This window comes from Gopherus flavomarginatus, chromosome 4 (assembly GCF_025201925.1).
Source record: "Gopherus flavomarginatus isolate rGopFla2 chromosome 4, rGopFla2.mat.asm, whole genome shotgun sequence".
Classification (NCBI taxonomy): domain Eukaryota; kingdom Metazoa; phylum Chordata; order Testudines; family Testudinidae; genus Gopherus; species Gopherus flavomarginatus.
Genome location: NC_066620.1, coordinates 91231961 through 91255472, shown reverse-complemented (window position 1 = coordinate 91255472; position 23512 = coordinate 91231961). Strand labels below are relative to the sequence as shown.

Below are 23512 nucleotides of genomic sequence, written 5' to 3'. Positions count from 1 at the left end.
TCTATTAACTCTTACTTATCTGTTTATGACAGGCCCAGCATACAATTTCCCCATCCAGATGTGGCCCTCAGCCCAAAAAGTTTGCCCACCCTTGCAATAGAGGCATGAGTTGTGGTCATCGGTGATCAGAAAAGCCCAGGGGAGCAAGGCATGCACATTTTTAATCCAGGTCACATTTTTAATCCAGTTAGTTGCCAATAGTTGTAAACCCATTTTTAATAGTCACAGATCTGTACATCCTTTATAATGCTAAATGCAGGCATCTTCATATCCTGCGTTTAGCTCTCTCCCCACAGCTACATGATGCTTTCCTATGGAAAGAGGAGTAAGCCATGGATCAGGTGTTAATGATGCAAGGAGCAGCATTAATTTATACTATTAACTGCCCTATGTGCTACTCGGGATGACTTTGAGGGCAGAACAATAAATGCAAATTTTCTTGTAAATATTCACGTTTAAACACATTCACTTCAACCATCTTTGTGACTCATTTGTGGCCATTTTCTACAAATATTTGAGGGATCTAGAACTGTGAGAATAGCTGTTTTTTTTTTCAAGTTGGTGTCCCAACTGGAAAAATATTTAAGAAAGAAAGTAAGAAAGATTGTTTCAGGTGAAGTAACACAAGGGGGAGGTGGAAGGGCATTTAATTTTTAAGGAGGTTCTTTTCTATTTTTAAATAAAAATGAAGTACAATTCAAAACAAAATGTCATGTTGAATTGAGAAATCAAAAGGTTTTGATTTTTTCGCTAGTTTGTTTGTTGTGGATGGGGGCTATTGCCCCAAACAATTCAGTGAATTTGACACAAATTTTCAGAATGTTTCAATCTTCCTGAATCTGCATTTTTTTTTTTTGGCAAAAGAAAGTTTCATCTGAAAAACTTCATCTAACTTTAGAGAAATCCAGTTTACTAGCATAAATGTTTTCAGAAAGCTAATTCTGAAGGGAATTTTTACTCCTAGTGCTGCAAGCCCATGCACAGTCATCCAACCAGAGAAACAAACAATACGATGTGACTTAATCTGTCCAATTACAACTAAACAGAATTTGAGTTTAGAATATTTGCAATTAATCAACAGAGCAAAGATACTGTAAAGCCATTCGTCAAATGGAAAATAAATCTGAGGAAATCACAGTCATCTTGCAGAAAGCTGAATAAATATCTGCAAAAGATTTTCTCAGCTTTCAGCACAGGCTGCATGTTTCACCCCTAATTCACTGAACAATCCCACAGCACCTTGGGGAAGCTGCTGCTATAGAGATTAAATAATTAAATTGTTAATCTATGCCGTGCCTGTAATTAAATTCCGTATTAATAAAGTTATGTGCTTTAAGGGCAAAGGATGATAAAGCTCTGACATCAGACAATTAGATAGTCTCCTTCAATTGTGCCTACAGACAGGCTTTGATTCAGAAATCTCATGCTTTTGCTAATGTTTTAGTTTTCCTGATCTATCCTGGATAGGAAAAGTGTCAGCTCCAGAACTGAGAATCATAATACTAGGAGGGCAGAATCTGGAAATATCTCATTTATAAAATGCCTTATTATGCAAATATCCTGAGGCACTGTACATTTTTAAAGGGTTTAAACTTGAGCTCTGCTGGAAGCAAAACTTAAGTCTTTATGTTACATTAAAAAACACTTAGTGAGGGCACTTTCTTAAGTACCTCAGGGCTAATTACTTTTAATAATTAACACCATAGAAATGAAACTAATTAACCTTGTATTCAAGTATATCTACTACTAATTGCCTTGATATTTTATTTCTAATAAGCTCTTGGCTAAGCAAGCACTGCATTTGAATGATTTTAAAACAATGCTACTGAATTTTTATTTTTTACAAAATAGTTCTCATTATTCTTTCAGATGCAGTGACATTCCATTTTCTTCCAAGTTTCCTTTGGTTCCATTGACTTTGGTTTGTGAGGTGCCACTCCTGCTCTCTGGGACATGCAGTTCTAATCTAAAAGGTTGTTTTACACCTCACAGAACCAAAGGAATATCAGAAACTAATATCACATGCAGTCCTGTAATTCTGACCCTCCCTCTAACCAGATCAGAGTTGTCACAGTTCCTAGGCTAACCCACACCTCTGACTTCTCCAGATGTTCCCACTTTGTATCAATAATCAGTGGGTCAGAGATTGACTCTATAGCCTGCTAGTCAGAGCACTCATCTGGCATTTGGGAGACCCAATTCTGAGCTCCAAATCAGGCAAAGCAGGGCTTTGAAAACAAGTCTCCCATCCCCCCACCCCCAGATGAGTGCTCTAAACACCAGGCTCTTGGCTGTATTGACATGGGAGTGCCTTTCCTTCCATCCCCACTGCCCTCTCCCCCCACCACACACACACTTTCTCCCATGAGAAAGTGATGAGCTGGTTTAGGTGCCTAATTCCAGGAGAGGGTTCACAGCTGTGAATCCTAAAGAGAGATAGGCACCTCCTCCCCACCCTGCATTAGGGCAAGGGCAGAGTTGAGGCCCCACCTCTATCCTTGGCATTTTCTATTGGCCAGCTCAGTTAGCTCCCCACTCACATGCTCTCTTCTATGAATTCCATTCTTGAGCACCGACTCTCCCCCATGTATTGTGGAGTCTGAGGGTACGTCTACACTACAGGATTATTCCAATTTTACATAAACCGGTTTTGTAAAACAGATTGTATAAAGTCGAGTGCACGTGGCCACACAAAGCGCAATAATTCGGTGGTGTACGTCCATGTACCGAGGCTAGCGTTGATTTCTGGAGCGTTGCACTGTGGGTAGCTATCCCGTAGCTATCCCACAGTTCCCGCAGTCTCCCCCGCCCACTGGAATTCTGGGTTGAGATCTCAATGCATGATGGTACAAAAACAGTGTCGCGGGTGATTCTGGGTAAATGTCATCACTCATTCCTTCCTCCGTGAAAGCAACGGCAGACAATCATTTCGCGCCCTTTTTCCCTGGATTGCCCTGGCAGACGCCATAGCATGGGCAACCATGAAGCCCGTTTTGCCTTGTGTCACTGTCACCATATGTGTACTTGATGCCGCTGACAGAGGCAGTACTGCAGCGCTACACAGCAGCATTCATTTGCCTTTGCAAGGTAGCAGAGACGGTTACCAGTCATTCTGTACCGTCTGCTGTGCCACTGTAAATTGGAGAAGAGATGACGGTTATCAGTCGTTCTGTACCGTCTGCTGCTGTCATGGGTGCTCCTGGCTGAACTTCGGTGAGGTCGGCCGGGGGCACAAAGACAAAAATGGGAATGACTCCCCGGGTCATTCCCTCCTTTATGTTGTATCTAAAAATAGAGTCAGTCGTGCCTAGAATATGGGGCAAGTGTACTACAGAGCCAGTGTACCAGAGAGCACAGCTGCTCCGTGTCAGATCCCAGAGAAATGATGAGCTGCATGCCATTCTAGGGTGTGCCCCTGCAACAACCCCACCCATTGATTCCATCCTCCTCCAACCCTCCTGGGCTACCATTGCAGGGTCCCCCCATTTGTGTGATGAAGTAATAAAGAATGCAGGAATAAGAAACACTGACTTTTTAGTGAGATAAAATGAGGGGGAGGCAGCCTCCAGCTGCTATGACAGTCCAGGCAGGACATTAAATGGTGAGGAGGAGAGGAGCCCAGCATCCCACTGCTATGATAGTCCAGGCAGTACAGAATCTTTTCTTTAGACATGAAAATGGGGGGCTGATGGAGCTCAGCCTCCAGTTGCTATGATGAAGACGGTTGCCAGCCGTTCTGTACCATCTGCCGGGAATAACCGGGAGTCATTCCTATTTTTACCCAGGCACTCCCGGCCGAACTCACCTGAGGCCAGCCAGGAGCACTCACGGGATGATGACAAGAACAGCTACCAGTCCTACTGCACTGTACCGTCTGCCACCAGGGAAGGGAGGGGAGAGGATGCTGTTGTTCAGTGCCGCGGCACCGCATCTACCAGCAGCATGCAGTAGACGTACGGTGACATTGAAAAAAGTCAAGAAATGATTTTTTTCCCCTTTTCTTTCATGGGAGGAGGAGGGGGGGTAAATTGACTAGATATACCCTGAACCACTCTGGACAATGTGTTTGACCCTACAGGCATTGGGAGCTCAGCCAAGAATGCAAATACTTTTGGGAGACTGCGGGGACTGTGGGATAGCTGGGGTCCTCAGTACCCGCTCCCTTCCTCCATGAGCGTCCATTTGATTCTTTGGCTTTCCGTTATGCTTGTCACACAGCACTATGCTGTGGACTCTGTATCATAGCCTGGAGATTTTTTTCAAATGCTTTAGCATTTCATCTTCTGTAACAGAGCTCTGATACAACAGATTTGTCTCCCCATACAGCGATCAGATCCAGTATCTCCCGTATGGTCCATGCTGGAGCTCTTTTTGGATTTGGGACTGCATGGTCACCAGTGCTGATCACAGCTCCACGCTGGGCAAACAGGAAATGAAATTCAAAAGTTCACAGGGCTTTTCCTGTCTACCTGGCCAGTGCATCTGAGTTCAGATTGCTTTCCAGAGCAGTCACAGTGGTTCACTGTGGGCTACCATCTGGAGGCCAATACTGTTGATTTGCGGCCACACTAACCCTAATCCGATATGGTAATACTGATTTCAGTGCTACTCCTCTCGTTGAGGAGGAGTAAAGAAACTGGTTTTAAGAGCCCTTTATATCGATATAAAGGGCCTCATTGTGTGGATGGGTACAGCCTTAAATCGGTTTAATGCTACTAAAATCGGTTTAAACACGTAGTGTAGACCAGGCCTGAGAGCCTAAATCAGGTTTGTTAATTCCAGTGGGCAACAACTAATTCCCTTTGTGAATTTAGGCCTTTGTAACTGTTTATAGCCTTTGTTCCCAGCTCTGGCAAAGCAGCCTTGCAACTTAGGCTGGAAAGTAGGTCATTGTCTGAGGTAATTATTTATTGGGAGATTGCTTATCTAGATCCATTGTGTTGCTTTCCTTCCCATTTCTCCAACAGTCTCCTATCAAGCTAGTTTAATACATTCATACAGGAAAGTCTAATAACCCAAAATACAGCAGCTTCACGTTGCTGACCTGGTCACATAAGTTTTCCTAGCATTACTACAGATCAGTATTCTTAGGTAATTACATAGCAGCTCTGTGTCTCCCCTAGGAATTGTGAGCCATTTGGCAATATGGTCCTTCCAAAATAAAAACCACTGGTTTACCAGGTGCTGACAATCCACAACTGAGTAAAAGAGCATGAAGCAGATTCTGAAATCTTCTCTTAAGTTAACACTGAACTGAAAAGCTTTTTACATGCCAGGATTTGAGATCACAGTTCTCTATTTGCAACAAGACTTCATTAAAATACCTAAAAGAGGGATGTGACTTTTCTACATTCCAATTGTCAATTTAAAAGTTAGCGATTCTGTCAATGGCAGCAACTAAAACACAGACTCCCTTTAAATGGAGGACTTGCCAGGTGAGAAGAGAGAAAAACAGTGTTCCACTAATTAGTATTAATATGCCATTTTAATTTGAGTCTACACTTATAGATTCAGATTTGCACCATTAGTCACATAACTGCATGTGTACATTTGGGAATGTTGCAGACCATGACCTGTATCTACCGGCACCATTGTTGTCTGCGGGGATTGAACGTGGGACTTTCACTACCAAAAGCCTACATACCTCCCATCTGAGCTCAGGGAATTATGTCTGTAGCTATAGTTAAATAGCACAGTGTTAAAATACTATGGGGACAGATACTGTAAGGAGATAGGCACTTAATGTCTCAGATCATTAAGTCAATGAGAGGCTTTTCTTTCAGGGTGCACTGAATCAGACCCTATACCAGTATATGATGTGTGTCTAACTGGTATGTGAAAAAAAATCTGGCCCAAATATTATCACTGAAATGGACTCTTAAAACTTTTTATGCATCTTTCAGTCTACTGTTAACCTCTTTCTGCTACAGAAGTTTGCAAGTTAGGTTTTCATAAAACTATATTGCAGACCTATAATACATACCCAAATCTAATGTTATGCTACACTAATTTGAATACAGACTATTAAGAGAGATTGCAATATACGGTTAGCTGAAAACCTCATCTGTGGACAGAATAAACTAAATCGGGCTAAATCTTTGCACATAATTGAAACCAAACCAATAAACACATTCCTTACTTACCTCTGAAATAAGCATAGATGTCAAAAGTGTACTCTTTATGATGCAGACTTAGCTGCCTGCTGTCTCTTTTTTCTTTCATTCCATCTTGATACTATTAAGATGTACTGTAGGAAGGTGAGGAGGATGCCCGAGGGGAGTGGTAATGGAGTGTACAGTCTTCTGCCCCTGGCAACCAATTCAGATCCAGCCCAGCTCAGTAGTGACTAAAACGTTCTAACTCATTACTTTACAAAGCACTCTACTTAAACCCAGAGTGCCACAGACAATAAAGAAGCTCCGTGTGTGAAATAAGGTCTCAATTTGGTTCCTATGGACATGAGGCCACATAATAAAAAACACTTCACACCTGGCATTGGACTGCAGCCTCAGAACAGAGGCCAAGGACTGGATGGGCATGGAGACTGTGCTACCATCTCATGCCTAGAGGTCACCTCTCTGGGGCAAGTCTAAAGCATATCAACAGGGCCGTGGGCAGAAGCTTAAACAGCCTCTGCAATATATCTGCTCTGTAGCTGAATAGACAACTGCAGCAAGTGCAGGTGTCAATCGAACACCGTGCATAAGCACTCAGATTCACATTATTTTTTCTTAGCTTATTCTAGACTACAGGGCCTTATTTAAATTGAGTCCTTACCTTAATCCCTAAAATGCTACTGTGTATGTTGTACTTAGTAATGCTTAAACCTAGCAGCTATAAATAACTGATCTTTCTTACTCGGTTCTGGGAAGTTTTTATAATAGGGGTTTCAATCATCATTCTGTAACATGTAACATTTATAATATACACATAAACCAATATAATAAATCCAAAATACGTACTAACATAAAGAAACTCACCTCTGACTTTCCTGGGTGACCTTCTGTTTATTTAAGATGTCTGTGATGTTGTATTGAACTTCCTAAAAAAACACCAAAACCAAAAAAACTCATCTATGTATAAATGCAGAGAAATATTTGTCAGGAGTTAAGAAAAAAATTGTTTGTGATGTTAATTGGCAACATCTGTGATAAGTGCTTGGTGGTGCTGAAGTCTTTTTTAACTTCATAATTTATGGGAAAGAAATACTGTGGTTCCTGTGCTATAAAACGTTAAACTTCAGCAGGAAGGTGGGGGGGGCGGTGCTTGTGAGTGAGAGCAGCATGTGGAGACTCATGGCCCCTTCACCTAGGAACTGGATCTGCTGGCCATTTCTGGGGCACAGTGCGGATCCAGGAAAGGCAGGGAGCCTGCCTTAGACCTACTGGCCATTGACTGGGAGCCACCCAACGTAAGCCTGCGCCCGAACCCTGAGCCCCAGCCCCCTGCCCCAGCCCAGAGCCCCCTCCTGCACCCTGAAGCCCTCATCCCCAGCCCCATCCTAGAGCTCCCAACCCAGAGCCCATACCCCCTCTTGCACCCCAACCCCCTGCCTTAACCCGCAGCCCCCTCTCAGATTCAGAATCCCTCACCCCCACCAAACCCAGAGCCTCCTCCTGTACCCCAAACCCCTCATCCTCAGCCCCATCCCAGAGCCTGCACCCCCATCCAGAGTCCACACCCCTTCCTGCACCCCAAATCCCTGCCCCAGCCTGGAACTCCCTCATACACCTTGAACCCCCATTTCTGGCCCCACCCCCAAGCTCACACCCCTAGTCAGAGCCCTCACCCCAACCTCTTGCCTCAGCCCAGTGAATGAGGGTAGGGGAGAGCGAGCCACCTAGGGAGGGGGAATGTAGTGAATGGGGGGCAGGGCCTTAGGGAAGGGGCAGTGCTAAGGTGTTTGGTTTTGTGCAGTTAGGAAGTTGGCAACCGTACTCTGTTCTGAGTTACGTATTTTGTGGGTATGTTAAATCCACCTAGCACAGGAACCCGTCATTCATGCTAGTTCCCTAATTAGACTAGCAGCTTTAGCATCATCAGCTGAGTTATGGATTTTGAAGCTTTGACAAGTTCTTGTAAAAAATAATTCAAATGGTGATCAGAAGAAATTTGCTTCTCATCGAAGTACCATAATAGCTCTCCTAAACAGTGAACAACAGAGTAGAGGGACAACCAACACTTTTCTACTCTCTAGCAGGTGGTTCACCTTGGGCTCATGCAGAGCCCACAGTAGTCAATGAGAGTCTTTCCAATGACTTCAATAGGCTCTGGATCAGACCTAGTGAAGGCAACTGGAGCAAACAGGTTTCTAATGGGGCTTTGGACCATATCACAGTTCTAAAGAAGGAACTTACTTTGATTTGGTGTTGAAGGAAGCTGTTGGCTGAGTTGAGTTTGAGAGCTTCCGCCTGTAAAAGCAATAATCCAGCTTTGTTAAACTGTAGCACAACATTTCCAAAAAAGCAAACAATTGAACTGACCTATTTTAAAAATTCCATATATGTGCACAGTACATGTCCTGCCATCTTAGCATTATGAAATCACAGTGTTAGGAGAAATACGAAGATGGGTTAGTTCAATTAGCTTGCTCTTCTTAAATGATAGCATACTTGACCTTTGTCTAAATATCCAGTGGGTGCAAGGTTTAGATTATACCTTTATTATTATGAATAACAATTTGAAATCATATACACCTTACACATACAGACCCAGATTAAGTAACCAACCATTTGCTGGAGGAGCTAATGTCTCAGACTGTGTAGAGCAGTGGTTCTCAACCAGAGGTATACTTACTCTTGGGAATACGCAGACGTCTTCCAGAGGGTACATCAACTCATCTAGACATTTGCCTAGTTTTACAACAGGCTACATAAAAAGCACTAACAAAGTCAGTACAAACGAAAATAGGGTAAAGACAAAGACTTGTTTATACAGCTCTATATACTGTACACTGAAATGCAAGTACAATATTTATATTCCAAAGGATTTATTTTATAATTATATGGTAAAAATGAGAACGCAAGCAATTTTTCAGTCATAGTTGCTGTGACACTTTTGCATTTTCATGTCTGATTTTGTAAGCAAATCATTTTGAAGTCAGGGTATGCAACTTAGGGGATGCCAGACTGATGAGGTACAGTAATCTGGAAAGGTTGAGAACCACTGGTATAGAGGGTCAATTCACACCCAGAGTTCATATACTTGTTGAGAGTGCCTGGAGTGGCTGCAAATGAAGCACTGGGCAGGCCTGCCTCAGACAGCTGCTGTGTCTCTCAGGCTGAGAGCACTGTGCAATATTGCCCTCTGCTGGCTGCTCTCTCTCATTCCAGCTCAGGTAAAGTTGGTCAAAAAATAAAACAAATGAAAATGACATGAACAAAGTTAAAACCATATAAGGAACTTCTGGATACTCATATCCCTTTTAATAGGCATCTCTGGAGCAGAGAAAAGAATTTGTTCTCTTAAGGTGCTTCACATTTTGTCCAGAAATTAATTGTTTATTTAGCTGTGAGGGGCATAGCTCATGCATTGTTGATAAGTTTGCAAAATAAACTTTTCAGAAAACATCTTGGGCTTATACCTTTTCTATGCTAGTACAAATAAGGAAGACTTTGGTGGCTTATAGTTGTTATTCTCTGATCTAATATATTGACACTCTATACATTCATCTGAGTCAAGACTTTCTTTCCAAACGAGTGTGTGTCATTTGTGGGTAGCAGGTTTTTTTGTTTTTTTTTTTTAAAGTGAACTACAGTTTTCTGTCTTGTACAGTTCGATAAGAAGACAAGATTGAAAAAACTGGCAGGCAAAACAAAGAACTGGAATGTAGCCAGTCAGTTTAAAGGCACCCAAGTGAAACCCAGCAAACACAATGATGGTCTGCATGTTTGATCTGGAAAAGACAAGTGTGGAGTGTGCATGATTTTTGGTCTGTGTGTTTGTTTTCATATTTGTTCCTGGATGCTACACAATTGCATGGCTGCTCTGTTTTACTACCAGCACAACAAACTGAATGAATCTGATGTCCTGAAGGAAGACTAAATTCAGCCTCAGGGGATAAAAGGTTGGGAGAAATATTTGAATGGTTTTTTTTAATTTTATAGAACTGGAGGGGACCTTGAAAGAGCATTGAGTCCAATCCCCTGCCTTCAGAGCAGGACCAAGTACATCCCTGACAGATTTTTGCCACAGATCCCTAAATGGCCCTCTCAAGGATTGAACTCACAATCTTGAGTTTAGCAGGCCAATGCCCAAACCACTGAGCTTTCCCTCCCCGTATCTTAGAGGTGTATTCCAATTATGTCTATCCCTCATTAACTGTGCCACATTTCAATTTCTGCATGAGCAGAGAATATTCACCTTTTAATTGATTTCAGGAAATTACTTCACTTAAGACACCTGGGATTCCTAGTCACCTGATCAGGGACAGAGAAAGTATGGCTCTGTTGAGCGCTTGTGGTACTGCTAGCAGCACAATTTCCAAAGTAAAGAGAATGCTGTTTTTAATGTGTTAGGCGCCAGTCCTGCAGATGCTTACACACATTAGACTTTTCATACCGTCAGTGGTCCCAGGACTTCAATAGGACCAGTTACAGAGCTAAAGTTAGGCCCTTAAGTCTCTGCAAGATCAGAGGCTTAGATTGCACGCTCTGGAGCAGGGGCTATCTCTGATGCCCAACACAGTGAGGCCCCAAGCCTGACTGGGACCTCTGAATGTTACTGGAATACAAACAAATAGATGATAATTTTTGTAACAAACATTATTAACATATATTTGTAGTTTTATTCCTCTGCTGGTAGGATTTTTAAAAAGTGCTCAGTGCTGGCCCAACCATGCTTCCTTTAAAGCCCAAGGAAGTTTTACCATCGTCTTCAATAGGAGAAGAGTTAGGCCAACAGAGTGCTTTTGAAAATCCCACCTGTTATGACCTTACCGGCGCACACAGTTATTACCACCCACCAAGTGCAGGAGCAAAAGGAGAGAACATCAATTTAAAAAAAAAATCAGACCCTGCACCTATATCACTTATATATTTTAACATATGTACTTTAAATAACATATGACTCTAAAGCCTCAATCCTGCAAAGTGGTGTGTGCAGACAGACCCCTGTGTCTGCAGAGCTCATTTACTTTAACGTGGGGGTCCACCCATATGCATCACATTGCAGGATCAGAGCCTAAACACCATGGTGTTTGGGGCCGTATAAGTACAAGGAGTAGAGAGGTATGTTCTCAGAGGAGAAAATACAGGCAACTGAGTCACTATCTGTCTCTTCTAAAGAGCCTATCACCAAAGTAACTAGGCACCAATAAACTTGATAGAAGCTGTTTAGAAATAATTATGCCATGCCTCTATGTCTTTAACCGTCTTCTCTACAGTATTTGCCATCCCAGCATGAGTCATGGTTTCTCGAATCTCTTTCTCTATCGCTTGCATTTCCTCCCACTTAGCGAGAACTTGGCACCTCATAGATTCAATCTGTTCAGCGAAGGAGAGATGTTTCTCTTCAGGCAGTTTCATAGCATGGTCACCGGAGGTCTCTGGAACTATAAAAAGGCAGGCATGGTTAATAGCACAGTGTTGCCAGAGAGTTATTTGGCTTTTTTGAGCTAAACTGTTGCAATCTCAGTTTGAGGACCCAGTGAAAATGGCAAAACGTCTACAGAGAGGCCAATGAGAAATTAGATCACATGCTCTTTTCTCAGAAATTGCCAGATGACGAATCAGCTTGCAGGCATGTATGGTACCTAGGAATTATATCTTGTCTGTCAGCGCAATGAGTATGATAGTGTCTGGTTCATTCCTAGCAGATAATAACATTGATTGGGTGTTTTAACAAAAGAATGAAAAATCTGCCCAGTTAGTGAGTGAAGTATCACTGCTAAGTATCTGCTGAACTATTTAGAAATAACCCTTCAGAAATTATACACTGTTTTGTTATGGTGATGCTCTAACGTTCTTCTCAAACCAAGGATCCTTCTCTAGCCAGATGACCCTCCCCTACTGCACACATGCTTGCCATCCCCTGCAGCTACCTGCATTTCTAACTTAGGCTACGTCTACACCACGCACATTTTAGTGACACAGCTGTGCCGCTAGAGCTGAGCCGCTAAAAGGTGTGCAGTGTAGCCGCTCTTTGTCACCAGAGAGCTCAACAAAGCACTGTTCACATCAGCGCTTTTCGTCAGTAACACTTCAGTTGTTCTGGGGGGCGAGGGTTATATGTTTTTTTCACATCCCTTTCTGAATGATAAAAGTTTTACCAATTGAAGTCCAGTGTATACAGTGTAAATTTCCTGTTCCAAGCAGTGAGCATCATCTTCTTCCACTCAGCCCCCACCAGGAAACAGGAGGCATCACATTTCTGCCTTTAGTTTCAATAGACCTGCCAGTGATCATATTTGGTATAATAAACAACGGTCACAGCATACCCACCTGTCCATTGTAGGTAGGCCTCACAGCAGAGGTGAGTTTTGAGGAGGGGTTTGCTAAAAACAATGCAGTAATTTGTATTGTTTGTAAAGGTTTTGAAGGCACAAACTGCTAAAGATTATCATTATGGTTAAGGTTCTATACTCAGGAGACCTGAATTCCATTCTTGCCTATGCCACAGACTTCCTGTGTGACCTTTGCCAAATATCTTAATCTCTCTGTGCTTCAGTTCTCCATCTGTAAAATGGGAATAATAGTAGTATCACCTTTTCTGTCTTGTCCATTTAGACTATAAGCATACAGAACAAGGACTGTCTCTTACTATGTGTTTGTATAGTGACTAGCACATTTGGGCCTCAATCTCATATTGGGTTTTTAAGCATAGTATTCAGCCCCTTCTGATTTTGTTTTTTGCAATTCCTTTTCATCTGAAGCTTTCCACATACAGTTGTCTAATATCTTGAAAATGTTGGGGAGGAGAGCTTGGGATTAATTGGACCAGCATTTCTGAGATGCAAGACTTTGAAAAGGGAAGTGTTTTCACATAGTTCATAAGTCTTTTAATTTGTTTCATGCACAGCCATCCCTGAGAAATGTCTTGGCCTAGAAACTTCAGATTCATTAGTTCTGTCAGAGATCTAGAGCCAATGATCATTTCTGAGAGGGACAGCTGTAAAGCTTTGGAGTTCAAAGCCTGTGCCAAGCTGTAGAAACATAGCAAGGCAAATGCAGCCCTGGCTAAGTCCACTGAAGTGCATGGAGTTACATCAGAGAGGAATTTGGGCCAGCACATTTCCCGAGTGATGAAAGAGCAAAAGTTGGTTTGATTATACGGCACTTTTCATATGCAACGTGCGTTCATAATAATGAGTAAGATACTGATAGTGACATAACCTTAGTCCCACATTTGGACCTTAGCGTCCAAAATATGGGGGTTAGCATGAAAACCTCCAAGCTTAGTTACCAGCTTGGACCTGGTACCTGCTGCCACCACCCAAAAAATTAGAGTGTTTTGGGGCACTCTGGTCCCCCTGAAAAACCTTCCCTGGGACCCCAAGACCCAAATCCCTTGAGTCTCACAACAAAGGGAAATAATCCTTTTTCCCTTCCCCCCTCCAGGTGCTCCTGGAGAGATACACAGACACAAGCTCTGTGAAACTACACAGAGAGACTCCCCCTCTCTGTTCCCAATCCTGGAAACAAAAAGTACTTTCCTATTCCCCCAGAGGGAATGCAAAATCAGGCTAGCAATCCAACACACAGATCTCCCCTTGATTTCTTCCTCCCACCAATTCCCTGGTGAGTACAGACTCAATTTCCCTGAAGTAAAGAAAAACTCCAACAGGTCTTAAAAGAAAGCTTTATATAAAAAGAAAGAAAAATACATACAAATGTTCTCTCTGTATTAAGATGATACAACACAGGGTCAATTGCTTAAAAGAATATTGAATAAACAGCCTTATCCAAAAGGAATACAAATCAAAGCACTCCAGCACTTATATTCATGCAAATACCAAAGAAAAGAAACCATATAACTTACTATCTGATCTCTTTGTCCTTACACTTAGAAACAGAAGACTAGAAAGTAGAAACTACTTCTCCAAAGCTCAGAGAAAGCAGGCAGACAGACAAAAGACTCAGACACACAATTCCCTCCACCCAAAGTTGAAAAAATCCGGTTTCCTGATTGGTCCTCTGGTCAGGTGCTTCAGGTGAAAGAGACATTAACCCTTAGCTATCTGTTTATGACACGCCCCCCAAATTGCAGACAGTGGGGAAGCTCACTGGCGGCGATTTCCTTGTAGAACTTGAAAATAAACAGATTAATACAACACATACACCTTTACATATACTCCTAAGTATATAACTAACAGACTTGTACATTTTAAGAACACTTTTTAACTACTGAATTCTGGGAAACTCTCACGGGAGAGTGCATCAGCTACTTTGTTAGAAGCTCCTGTGATGTGTTGAATTTCAAAATCAAAATTTTGGAGAGCTAAACTCCAACGAAGAAGTTTCTTGTTGTTCCCTTTGGCAGTATGAAGCCACTTTAGTGCAGCATGGTCAGTTTGTAGTTGGAACCGCCGTCCCCAAACATATGGGCGTAGCTTTTCCAGGGCGTACACAATGGCATAGCATTCCTTTTCACTGACTGACCAGTGACTTTCCCTTTCAGACAGTTTCTTGCTGAGAAACGCGACAGGATGGAAGTTGTGATCTGTTGCTTCCTGCATGAGCACTGCTCCTATACCACGCTCAGATGCATCTGTGGTTACTAGGAATGGCTTGTCAAAGTCCGGGGCCCTGAGCACAGGGTCAGACATGAGCGTCGCCTTAAGCTGGGTAAAGGCCTTTTGACACTTATCAGTCCACTTAACGGCATTTGGCTGGGTCTTTTTGGTCAGGTCGGTCAATGGGGCAGCGATTTGGCTGTAGTGGGGTACAAATCGCCTGTAGTATCCGGCCAAGCCTAAGAAGGATTGGACCTGCTTCTTGGACCGTGGGACAGGCCACTTTTGGATAGCATCCACCTTGGCCTGTAGGGGGTTTATGGTTCCTCGACCCACCTGGTGCCCCAGGTAAGTCACTCTGTTTTGGCCTATTTGACACTTTTTGGCCTTAACAGTTAGTCCTGCCTGCCTGATGCGCTCAAAGACCTTTTCCAGGTGTAGTAGGTGTTCGGGCCAGGAGTCTGAAAAAATGGCCACATCATCGAGGTAGGCAACTGCAAATTTTCCCAGTTCAGCTAGTAGACCATCTACCAGCCTCTGGAAGGTGGCGGGTGCATTTCGAAGGCCGAAAGGAAAGACATTGAATTCATACACCCCCGCATGTGTGACGAATGCTGACCTCTCCTTGGCAGGTTTATCTAGCGGTACTTGCCAGTACCCCTTGGTTAAGTCTATTATAGAGATGAACTGGGCACGTCCCAACTTCTCCAATAGCTCATCAGTGCGTGGCATTGGATAGTTGTCCGGACGAGTTACAGCATTTAGCTTACGGTAGTCCACGCAAAAGTGTATTTCCCCATCTGGTTTGGGTACCAGAACCACTGGAGATGCCCATGCACTGGTAGATGAGCGGATTATACCCATCTGTAGCATGTTCTGGATCTCCCGCTCTATAGCAGCTTGGGCATGAGGAGACACTCGGTAGGGTGGGGTTCTGATTGGGTGAGCATTACCTGTATCAATGGAGTGGTATGCCCGTTCAGTCCGTCCTGGGGTGGCTGAGAACAATGGGGCGAAGCTAGTGCACAGCTCCTTGATTTGTTGCCGCTGCAGACTTTCCAGGGTGGTTGAGAGGTTCACCTCTTCCACGCCACCGTCTTTTTTTCCGTCGTAGTAGACACCGTCAGGCCACTCAGCATCATCTCCCTGGACTGTAAACTGACAAACCTGTAAGTCTCTGGAATAGAAAGGCTTGAGAGAATTAACATGGTACACTTTAGGCTTTAGTGAGGAATTGGGAAATGCTATGAGGTAGTTTACAGCTCCCAGGCGCTCTTGGACCGTGAATGGCCCTTCCCATGATGCTTCCATCTTATGGGCCTGTTGCGCCTTCAAGACCATAACCTGGTCTCCTACCTTGAAGGAACGTTCTCTGGCATGTCTGTCATACCAGGCCTTTTGCTCTTCTTGAGCATCCTTTAGGTTCTCTCTAGCAAGGGCTAAAGAGTGTCGGAGGGTGCTTTGTAGGTTGCTTACAAAGTCCAGAATGTTAGTTCCTGGAGAAGGCGTAAACCCCTCCCATTGCTGCTTCACCAACTGTAATGGCCCCTTAACCTCGTGACCATACACAAGTTCAAATGGTGAAAACCCTAAACTGGGATGTGGTACAGCCCTGTAGGCAAACAGCAACTGCTGCAACACTAGGTCCCAATTATTGGAGAATTCGTTGATGAATTTTCGTATCATGGCCCCCAAAGTTCCATTGAACCTTTCCACCAGGCCATTGGTTTGATGGTGGTACGGGGTGGCAACCAAGTGATTCACCCCATGAGTTTCCCACAGTTTTTCCATGGTCCCTGCCAGGAAATTAGACCCTGAATCTGTAAGGATGTCGGAGGGCCAACCTACCCTGGCAAAGATGTCTGTTAGGGCCAGGCACACAGTGTTAGCCCTGGTGTTGCCTAGAGCTACTGCTTCTGGCCATCGGGTAGCAAAGTCCACTAAAGTCAGTACGTACTGCTTTCCTCTGGGCGTCTTTTTTGGGAATGGGCCCAGAATATCCACAGCTACTTGCTGAAATGGGACCTCAATTATGGGGAGTGGCTGGAGAGGGGCCTTGACCTGATCTTGAGGCTTTCCCACTCTTTGGCATACCTCACAAGACCGGACATACTTGGCAACGTCCTTGCCCATCCCCTCCCAGTGGAAGGACTTCCCCAACCGGTCCTTGGTTCTGTTCACCCCAGCATGGCCACTGGGATGATCATGGGCTAAGCTTAAGAGCTTCCCCCGGTATTTAGTTGGAACCACCAACTGTTTTTGCGGCTGCCATTCTTCCCGGTGTCCACCAGAAAGAATTTCCTTGTATAAAAGTCCTTGGTCTATAACAAACCGGGATCGATTAGAAGAGCTGAGAGGCGGTGGGGTGCTCCGTGCCGCCGCCCAAGCTTTCTGAAGGCTGTCATCCGCTTCCTGCTCAGTCTGGAACTGTTCCCTTGAGGCTGGGGTCACCAGTTCTTCCTCAGACTGTGGACTTGGGCTTGGTCCCTCTGGAAGCGATGTAGGTGATGGGGTTGTTTCCGTTGCTGGTGAACCGCTCTCCGCTGGTGCACCTGAGGTTATTTCAGGCTCTGGCTGAGCCTTTTGGGTACGGCTGTCTTGTGCTTCTGCCAGTTCTGGCTCGCTGGCGCCCTCTGGCTTTGAGTTTGAAGATGTGGTTGCACTTGCTGGTGCTGGTTGCTGTTCCAGTTCCGGGCCTGGGACTGGAGATGCTGTGGCTGTTTCAGTGGTAGGCATGGAATCCGGGTCCACTACCTCTGTCTGGGTCTCTGGTAACACAGTCGGGGCCTCTGTGGACGGCTCAGGATCAGGAATGGGTCTGGAAGCTTGCCTGGTTTGGCTACGTGTAACCATTCCCACTCTCTTGGCCCGCCTCACCTGGTTGGCCAAGTCTTCCCCCAGTAGCATGGGGATAGGATAATTGTCATAGACTGCAAAAGTCCACATTCCTGACCAGCCTTTGTACTGGACAGGCAGTTGAGCTGTAGGCAAGTCTACAGCTTGTGACATGAAGGGGTAAATTGTCACTTTGGCCTTTGGGTTGATGAATTTGGGGTGAACGAAGGATTGGTGGATAGCTGACACTTGTGCCCCCGTGTCTCTCCACGCAGTAACCTTCTTTCCGCCCACTCTCAAATTTTCCCTTCGCTCCAAGGGTATTTGAGAGGCATCCGGGCCTGGGGATCTTTGGTGTGATGGTGGTGTAATGAATTGCACTCGCATGGTGTTCTTGGGACAGTTGGCCTTGATATGTCCCAGTTCATTACACTTAAAGCATCTTCCATCTGATGGGTCACTGGGCCGAGGTGAGTTACTGGAGACTGGTGAGGTTGAAGGGTAGGGTATCTGTGGCTTTACTTGGGTGGTATGTGGGGTCTTTGGCTGTCCTCGGTTGTAGGGTTTATGGTCTGTGTGCCCCCTGGGGTAATCGTTCCCCTTGACAGTAGCTTTCTTGCTTTCTGCCAGTTCCATCCATTTGGCTCCAATTTCCCCCGCCTCAGCGATATCTTTGGGATTTCCATCTTGTATGTACCGTGTGATGTCTTCAGGAACACCATCCAAGAACTGCTCCATTTGTATGAGGAGGTTCAGTTCTTCCAAGGTTTGAATGTTGTTTCCTGTTATCCAGGCCTCATAGTTTTTTTGCAATGTAGTGGGCGTGTTTGGGAAATGACACCTCTGGTTTCCACTTTTGGGTTCTGAAACGCCGACGGGCATGATCTGGGGTTATCCCCATTCTGTATCTGGCCTTGGTTTGAAAAAGTTTATAGTCATTCATTTGCTGCTTAGGCATTTCAGCTGCCACCTCTGCTAAAGGTCCAGTGAGCTGTGACCTCAATTCTACCATGTACTGGTCTTCGGGAATGCTGTACCCAAGACAGACTCTTTCAAAATTTTCCAAGAAGGCCTCGGTGTCATCACCTGCCTTGTAGGTGGGAAATTTCCTGTGCTGTGGAGCAATAATTGGCGCCGGGTTGTTAGGGTTGGCTGGCACATGCAGCCCAGCTTTTGCCAACTCCAGTTCATGTTTTTTCTGTTTTTCCTTCTCTTCATTCTCTTTTTGTTGTTTTTCCATTTCTTTTTGTTGTTTTTCCATTTCTCGGCGGTGGGCCAACTCTTCTTCTGCTTGTTTCCTTCGGTAGGCCACCTCTTCTTCTTCTAGTTTTCTTTTGTGTGCTGCCTCTTGGGCTGCCTGTTCTCTTTGGAAGGCTGCCAGTTTGATGCTTTCTTCCTTTTCTTTCATCTCCATCTCTTTTTGTTTTATTTCCAGTTCCTGTTTGTGTTTTTCCATCTCTCGCCTGTGTTCAGCTTCTTTGATTTGTTCTTCGGCCTCAATTTTTGCCTTAGAAGTCATGGTTCCTGTTTTCTTGTGTTGGGGTGCCCTCCGGTGTTTATCTTCTGAACTGCAGGCTCTGTTGCCTCCTGGAGTCTGCCTAGCAACAGTGCTTTTTTCCTTTTCTCTCTCTAGCGTAAACTAGAAAAACCACTTTATTTGCATATATATATAGTGCTGGTAATGACTCTCAATGGGAGTGCTATTGCATGACAAAAGACCCTTAACAGTCTGGTAATGGCTTCTTGCTTAACATGCAAGCCACAAACTGCCAGAGAGAGCAGAAAAAAAAAATTCTCTCTGGTTCCCTTTTAAAACCAAACTGTTTCTCTCTGCTAAAAATCCCTTAGCAGAGAAAAGAAAAATATAATATTCCTACTGGCTTCTGGATTCTGTCTAGATCCTCCCACCACTGCCACTCATGACATAACCTTAGTCCCACATTTGGACCTTAGCGTCCAAAATATGGGGGTTAGCATGAAAACCTCCAAGCTTAGTTACCAGCTTGGACCTGGTACCTGCTGCCACCACCCAAAAAATTAGAGTGTTTTGGGGCACTCTGGTCCCCCTGAAAAACCTTCCCTGGGACCCCAAGACCCAAATCCCTTGAGTCTCACAACAAAGGGAAATAATCCTTTTTCCCTTCCCCCCTCCAGGTGCTCCTGGAGAGATACACAGACACAAGCTCTGTGAAACTACACAGAGAGACTCCCCCTCTCTGTTCCCAATCCTGGAAACAAAAAGTACTTTCCTATTCCCCCAGAGGGAATGCAAAATCAGGCTAGCAATCCAACACACAGATCTCCCCTTGATTTCTTCCTCCCACCAATTCCCTGGTGAGTACAGACTCAATTTCCCTGAAGTAAAGAAAAACTCCAACAGGTCTTAAAAGAAAGCTTTATATAAAAAGAAAGAAAAATACATACAAATGTTCTCTCTGTATTAAGATGATACAACACAGGGTCAATTGCTTAAAAGAATATTGAATAAACAGCCTTATTCAAAAAGAATACAAATCAAAGCACTCCAGCACTTATATTCATGCAAATACCAAAGAAAAGAAACCATATAACTTACTATCTGATCTCTTTGTCCTTACACTTAGAAACAGAAGACTAGAAAGTAGAAACTACTTCTCCAAAGCTCAGAGAAAGCAGGCAGACAGACAAAAGACTCAGACACACAATTCCCTCCACCCAAAGTTGAAAAAATCCGGTTTCCTGATTGGTCCTCTGGTCAGGTGCTTCAGGTGAAAGAGACATTAACCCTTAGCTATCTGTTTATGACAGTAGCACCTAAAATACAGCACTGATAACAGATCACATGCAGCCTTGGGTATGATGCTGTATTTAATTGAGAAGGAGCGTATGGGCCAAAACAGAGTTATAGCCTCTCTTTCAGAAGCTGCCATGTAGTATTTAACATATGTGTGGAGCAGCTATCAGAGACAGTCAGAAAGCATCTCACCTTAACAACTCATGTGGCTATTTATTCTCTCTATTTCCAGTGTAGAAGCTTACCATGTTATATGGTCACATGCTATGTGAAGAATCCATGTTTTGCATTTGCCATAAATACAGAAGTTTAACAAATGCATGAAATATAGATGCACTATGCAGTCAGTCTTCGCATACTGTATTCTGCCCTGATGACATTTTATAGAAATTCAGAAATGGCCTAGTTCATCAGAAAATAGTCTCCTTCCTTTTTGCCCTTTCATGAGCTTCCAGATTTACATACTCTTTTTTTTTTATTGAATCAGCTGAAAACTCTGATCCAATGCTCACTGAAGGCAAATTCAAAACTGATCAAAGGAGATAATTATTCATGCAGCACAGAATTAGACTGTGGAACTCATTGCCACAGGATGTTGTTGAGGCTGAGAATTTAGCAAGTGTCAAAGAGGGATTAGACATTTATATAAATAACAAGATTGTCCAGAGTTATAATAGCTGATGCTTAAAAGAGTTTATGAAAGGACTACGGAAGCTCATGCTGCACAACTTAACCTGCCCTCTGACTGTTAGAGATCAGGACAAGACCTTCTTGAAGTGTCAGATTATCTCACATCTTAGGTATCTCCTGCTGGCTATAACATACTTAACTAGTTGGACCACAGGTCTTATCTGGTATGGCATATACCCTGTGTTCTTTAATAAATGCAAATTCTCCTATTGATTTCATTGGGCTTTATCAGGCCTAGAATGAAAGGCAAGAAAAATATTATCCCACAAGATGCTCAGCACCACTGAGAGATATATTTCTTTGCTTTTCTTTAGAAGCTGTTTAGTTTTAGTGTGTTTTGGTACCCTGATTCACAATATGTGTGTGTTGGGGTGTGTTTGTTTATTTGTTTCTTGCAAGACACCCCTTCTGTAAATCCACACTGTATTGTTACTTACCAGTTTTACTCTCAGGAGACTGGCTCACCCACAGCTGAATTTCTAATTCATTTCTGAGTCTAGAGTGGAACAAGAGAGAACACTGTGTTAATGTGATCACAGCCATGTTTTGAGTATCAATCTGCGGATTAGACATGAGCCAAGGCAATTCAGGTAATCCTGCAGCTCTTATACATGTGAGAATTCCCACTGACATTCATAGGCCAAATGATGAGCCCAAGTATACTTGTGTAAATGCAGAGTAATAGTAAATTCAGTTAAGTGACTGGAGTTACTCTGGATTTGAGTGATATAAATCAGAGAAGAATTTGGTCCATGATCCCTGCTCTGAGAAACTTGCAGACTCAAAGCACCCTCACATTAAGCCCTTGTTTCATGAAGGAAGTAACATTAAAATGGCAACAGAGAGAAAATAGCTACACATTATTTAAACACATGGTAGGATACACTCATAGCCTAGAAACATATGTGGAGTGCTATCCATATAATCTATTGCAGACTCATGTGATGATCAGCTGATCACATACTTGGCCCTCCTCACCTGCTCTCTGCTGATTAATCCATGTCCCCTGGACTCATTTTAAAATTGCAAGCAGCTTCAAACAAATGCCATTTTAAAAAGATATCCACCAAGAAACATTTCCTACTTCTCCCCCTCCTCCACCACCACCAATTACATGATTCCAAGCAAAATTCAGACCTCCACCAGTAACACCTTTGATCAACTTAAAAATGTTACAGCTTTAAATTCAGATTACTAGTGGCAGAAATGAAGATACTATTGAGACAGGGAAATCCTCAGTTTCTCTTGTAACACAGACTCCCTTCTAGTCCTGGAAGATTTTGTGATAATGGACTTCTACCCCTAACATTTTCACAAATTTGAAGAACTATTTTAGTTCATATTTGGAGGTTTGTGTTATTCCCTCTGAGCCCAACACACTTGGATTCATGGTAACTAAGGCAGCTGGGTTTGCTACTGGAAGAATACAGAAAATAGTAAAAATAGCATTTTTCTTAAAATCTAACCATTTGTAAGATATGGTGCATATACAGAATGCATGAAGTTGTGAGATGTTATAAAAGTTTTACAACACACTCCAAACACAACACACAAAACCATTCTCTGAAGGGTCCCTTGCCACTGTTTGCCAGAAGCTGGGAATGGGTGACAGGGGATGGATCACTTGATGATTACTTGTTCTGTTCACTTCCTCTGAAGCATCTGGCACTGGCCACTGTCAGAAGACAGGATATTGGGCTAAATGGACCATTGGTCTGAACTGGTATGACTGTTCTTATGAGCCATCCCAAACTCATATCAATAAAAGCCTTCTCCCATACCACTCTGTCACACAATCTGTCTCTGTAGACACCTACACACATGTATAATTGTTTGGTATAATTGTTTGGCCACTGTTATTTAGCTACTTGTTTTTGCTGCAGTTTCCTTTGGTGTAAACAAGGCTTTGTCACACTTTAATATCGTAATGATCATAGAATCATACATAATAAGTTTGGAAAGCACAGTGTTAATGCCATTATTTACACAGTTTTGATCAAATAAAAATAACTACACAACAAAATAAACAGACCTATTAGGTCATCTAACCTAGGTAGCTCACACACAATCTAACCTAGTTGACTTTTGCAAAAGGGGGCAAAAGTCAACTAGGTTAGATTGTGACTCGTTAGTTCTTGACTTTGATGGAAGGGGTGTTGGAGGCAGGAGCATGTGATTGAATGAGTGTAGGTGTAATAATATTTGAAACAAAAAATGGATTGTCTCCAATGCATGTGAATGGGTCACCAGCAAGATTTCAACAGTCCAGTATGGACTCAACAACTTGAGCTAGGAATAACTCCATTTATTTTGCAGTAGTAACAGACTCTCATCCTCTATGCATACTAGGCACTAGAGTGAGATAACACATCTGGTTTGCATGTCTCTTACACTTATGGCACTTACTCTTCATTTCTCTCCAAGACACTTTTGGCTTTTTTCACAAGGGTCTGTACTTCTCGCCTGATCGCTTCTATTTCTTGTGTCTTCACGGGTCTTTTCCCCATACCTTTCACCTGAGCCATCAGTGTCTGAGATTAAAT

The 23512-nt window shown here is 43.4% G+C and overlaps 1 protein-coding gene across 1 annotated transcript in view; it reads right to left on the bottom strand.

Annotated features, from left to right (window-relative positions):
- Positions 1-23512, bottom strand: part of C4H6orf118 (chromosome 4 C6orf118 homolog) — a 57723-nt gene that overhangs the window by 12887 nt on the left and 21324 nt on the right. Inside the window, 5 exon segments of the mRNA XM_050949110.1 lie at positions 6981-7042; positions 8358-8411; positions 11355-11551; positions 21407-21465; positions 23376-23500. Coding sequence (XP_050805067.1) covers positions 6981-7042; positions 8358-8411; positions 11355-11551; positions 21407-21465; positions 23376-23500 — 497 coding nt within the window.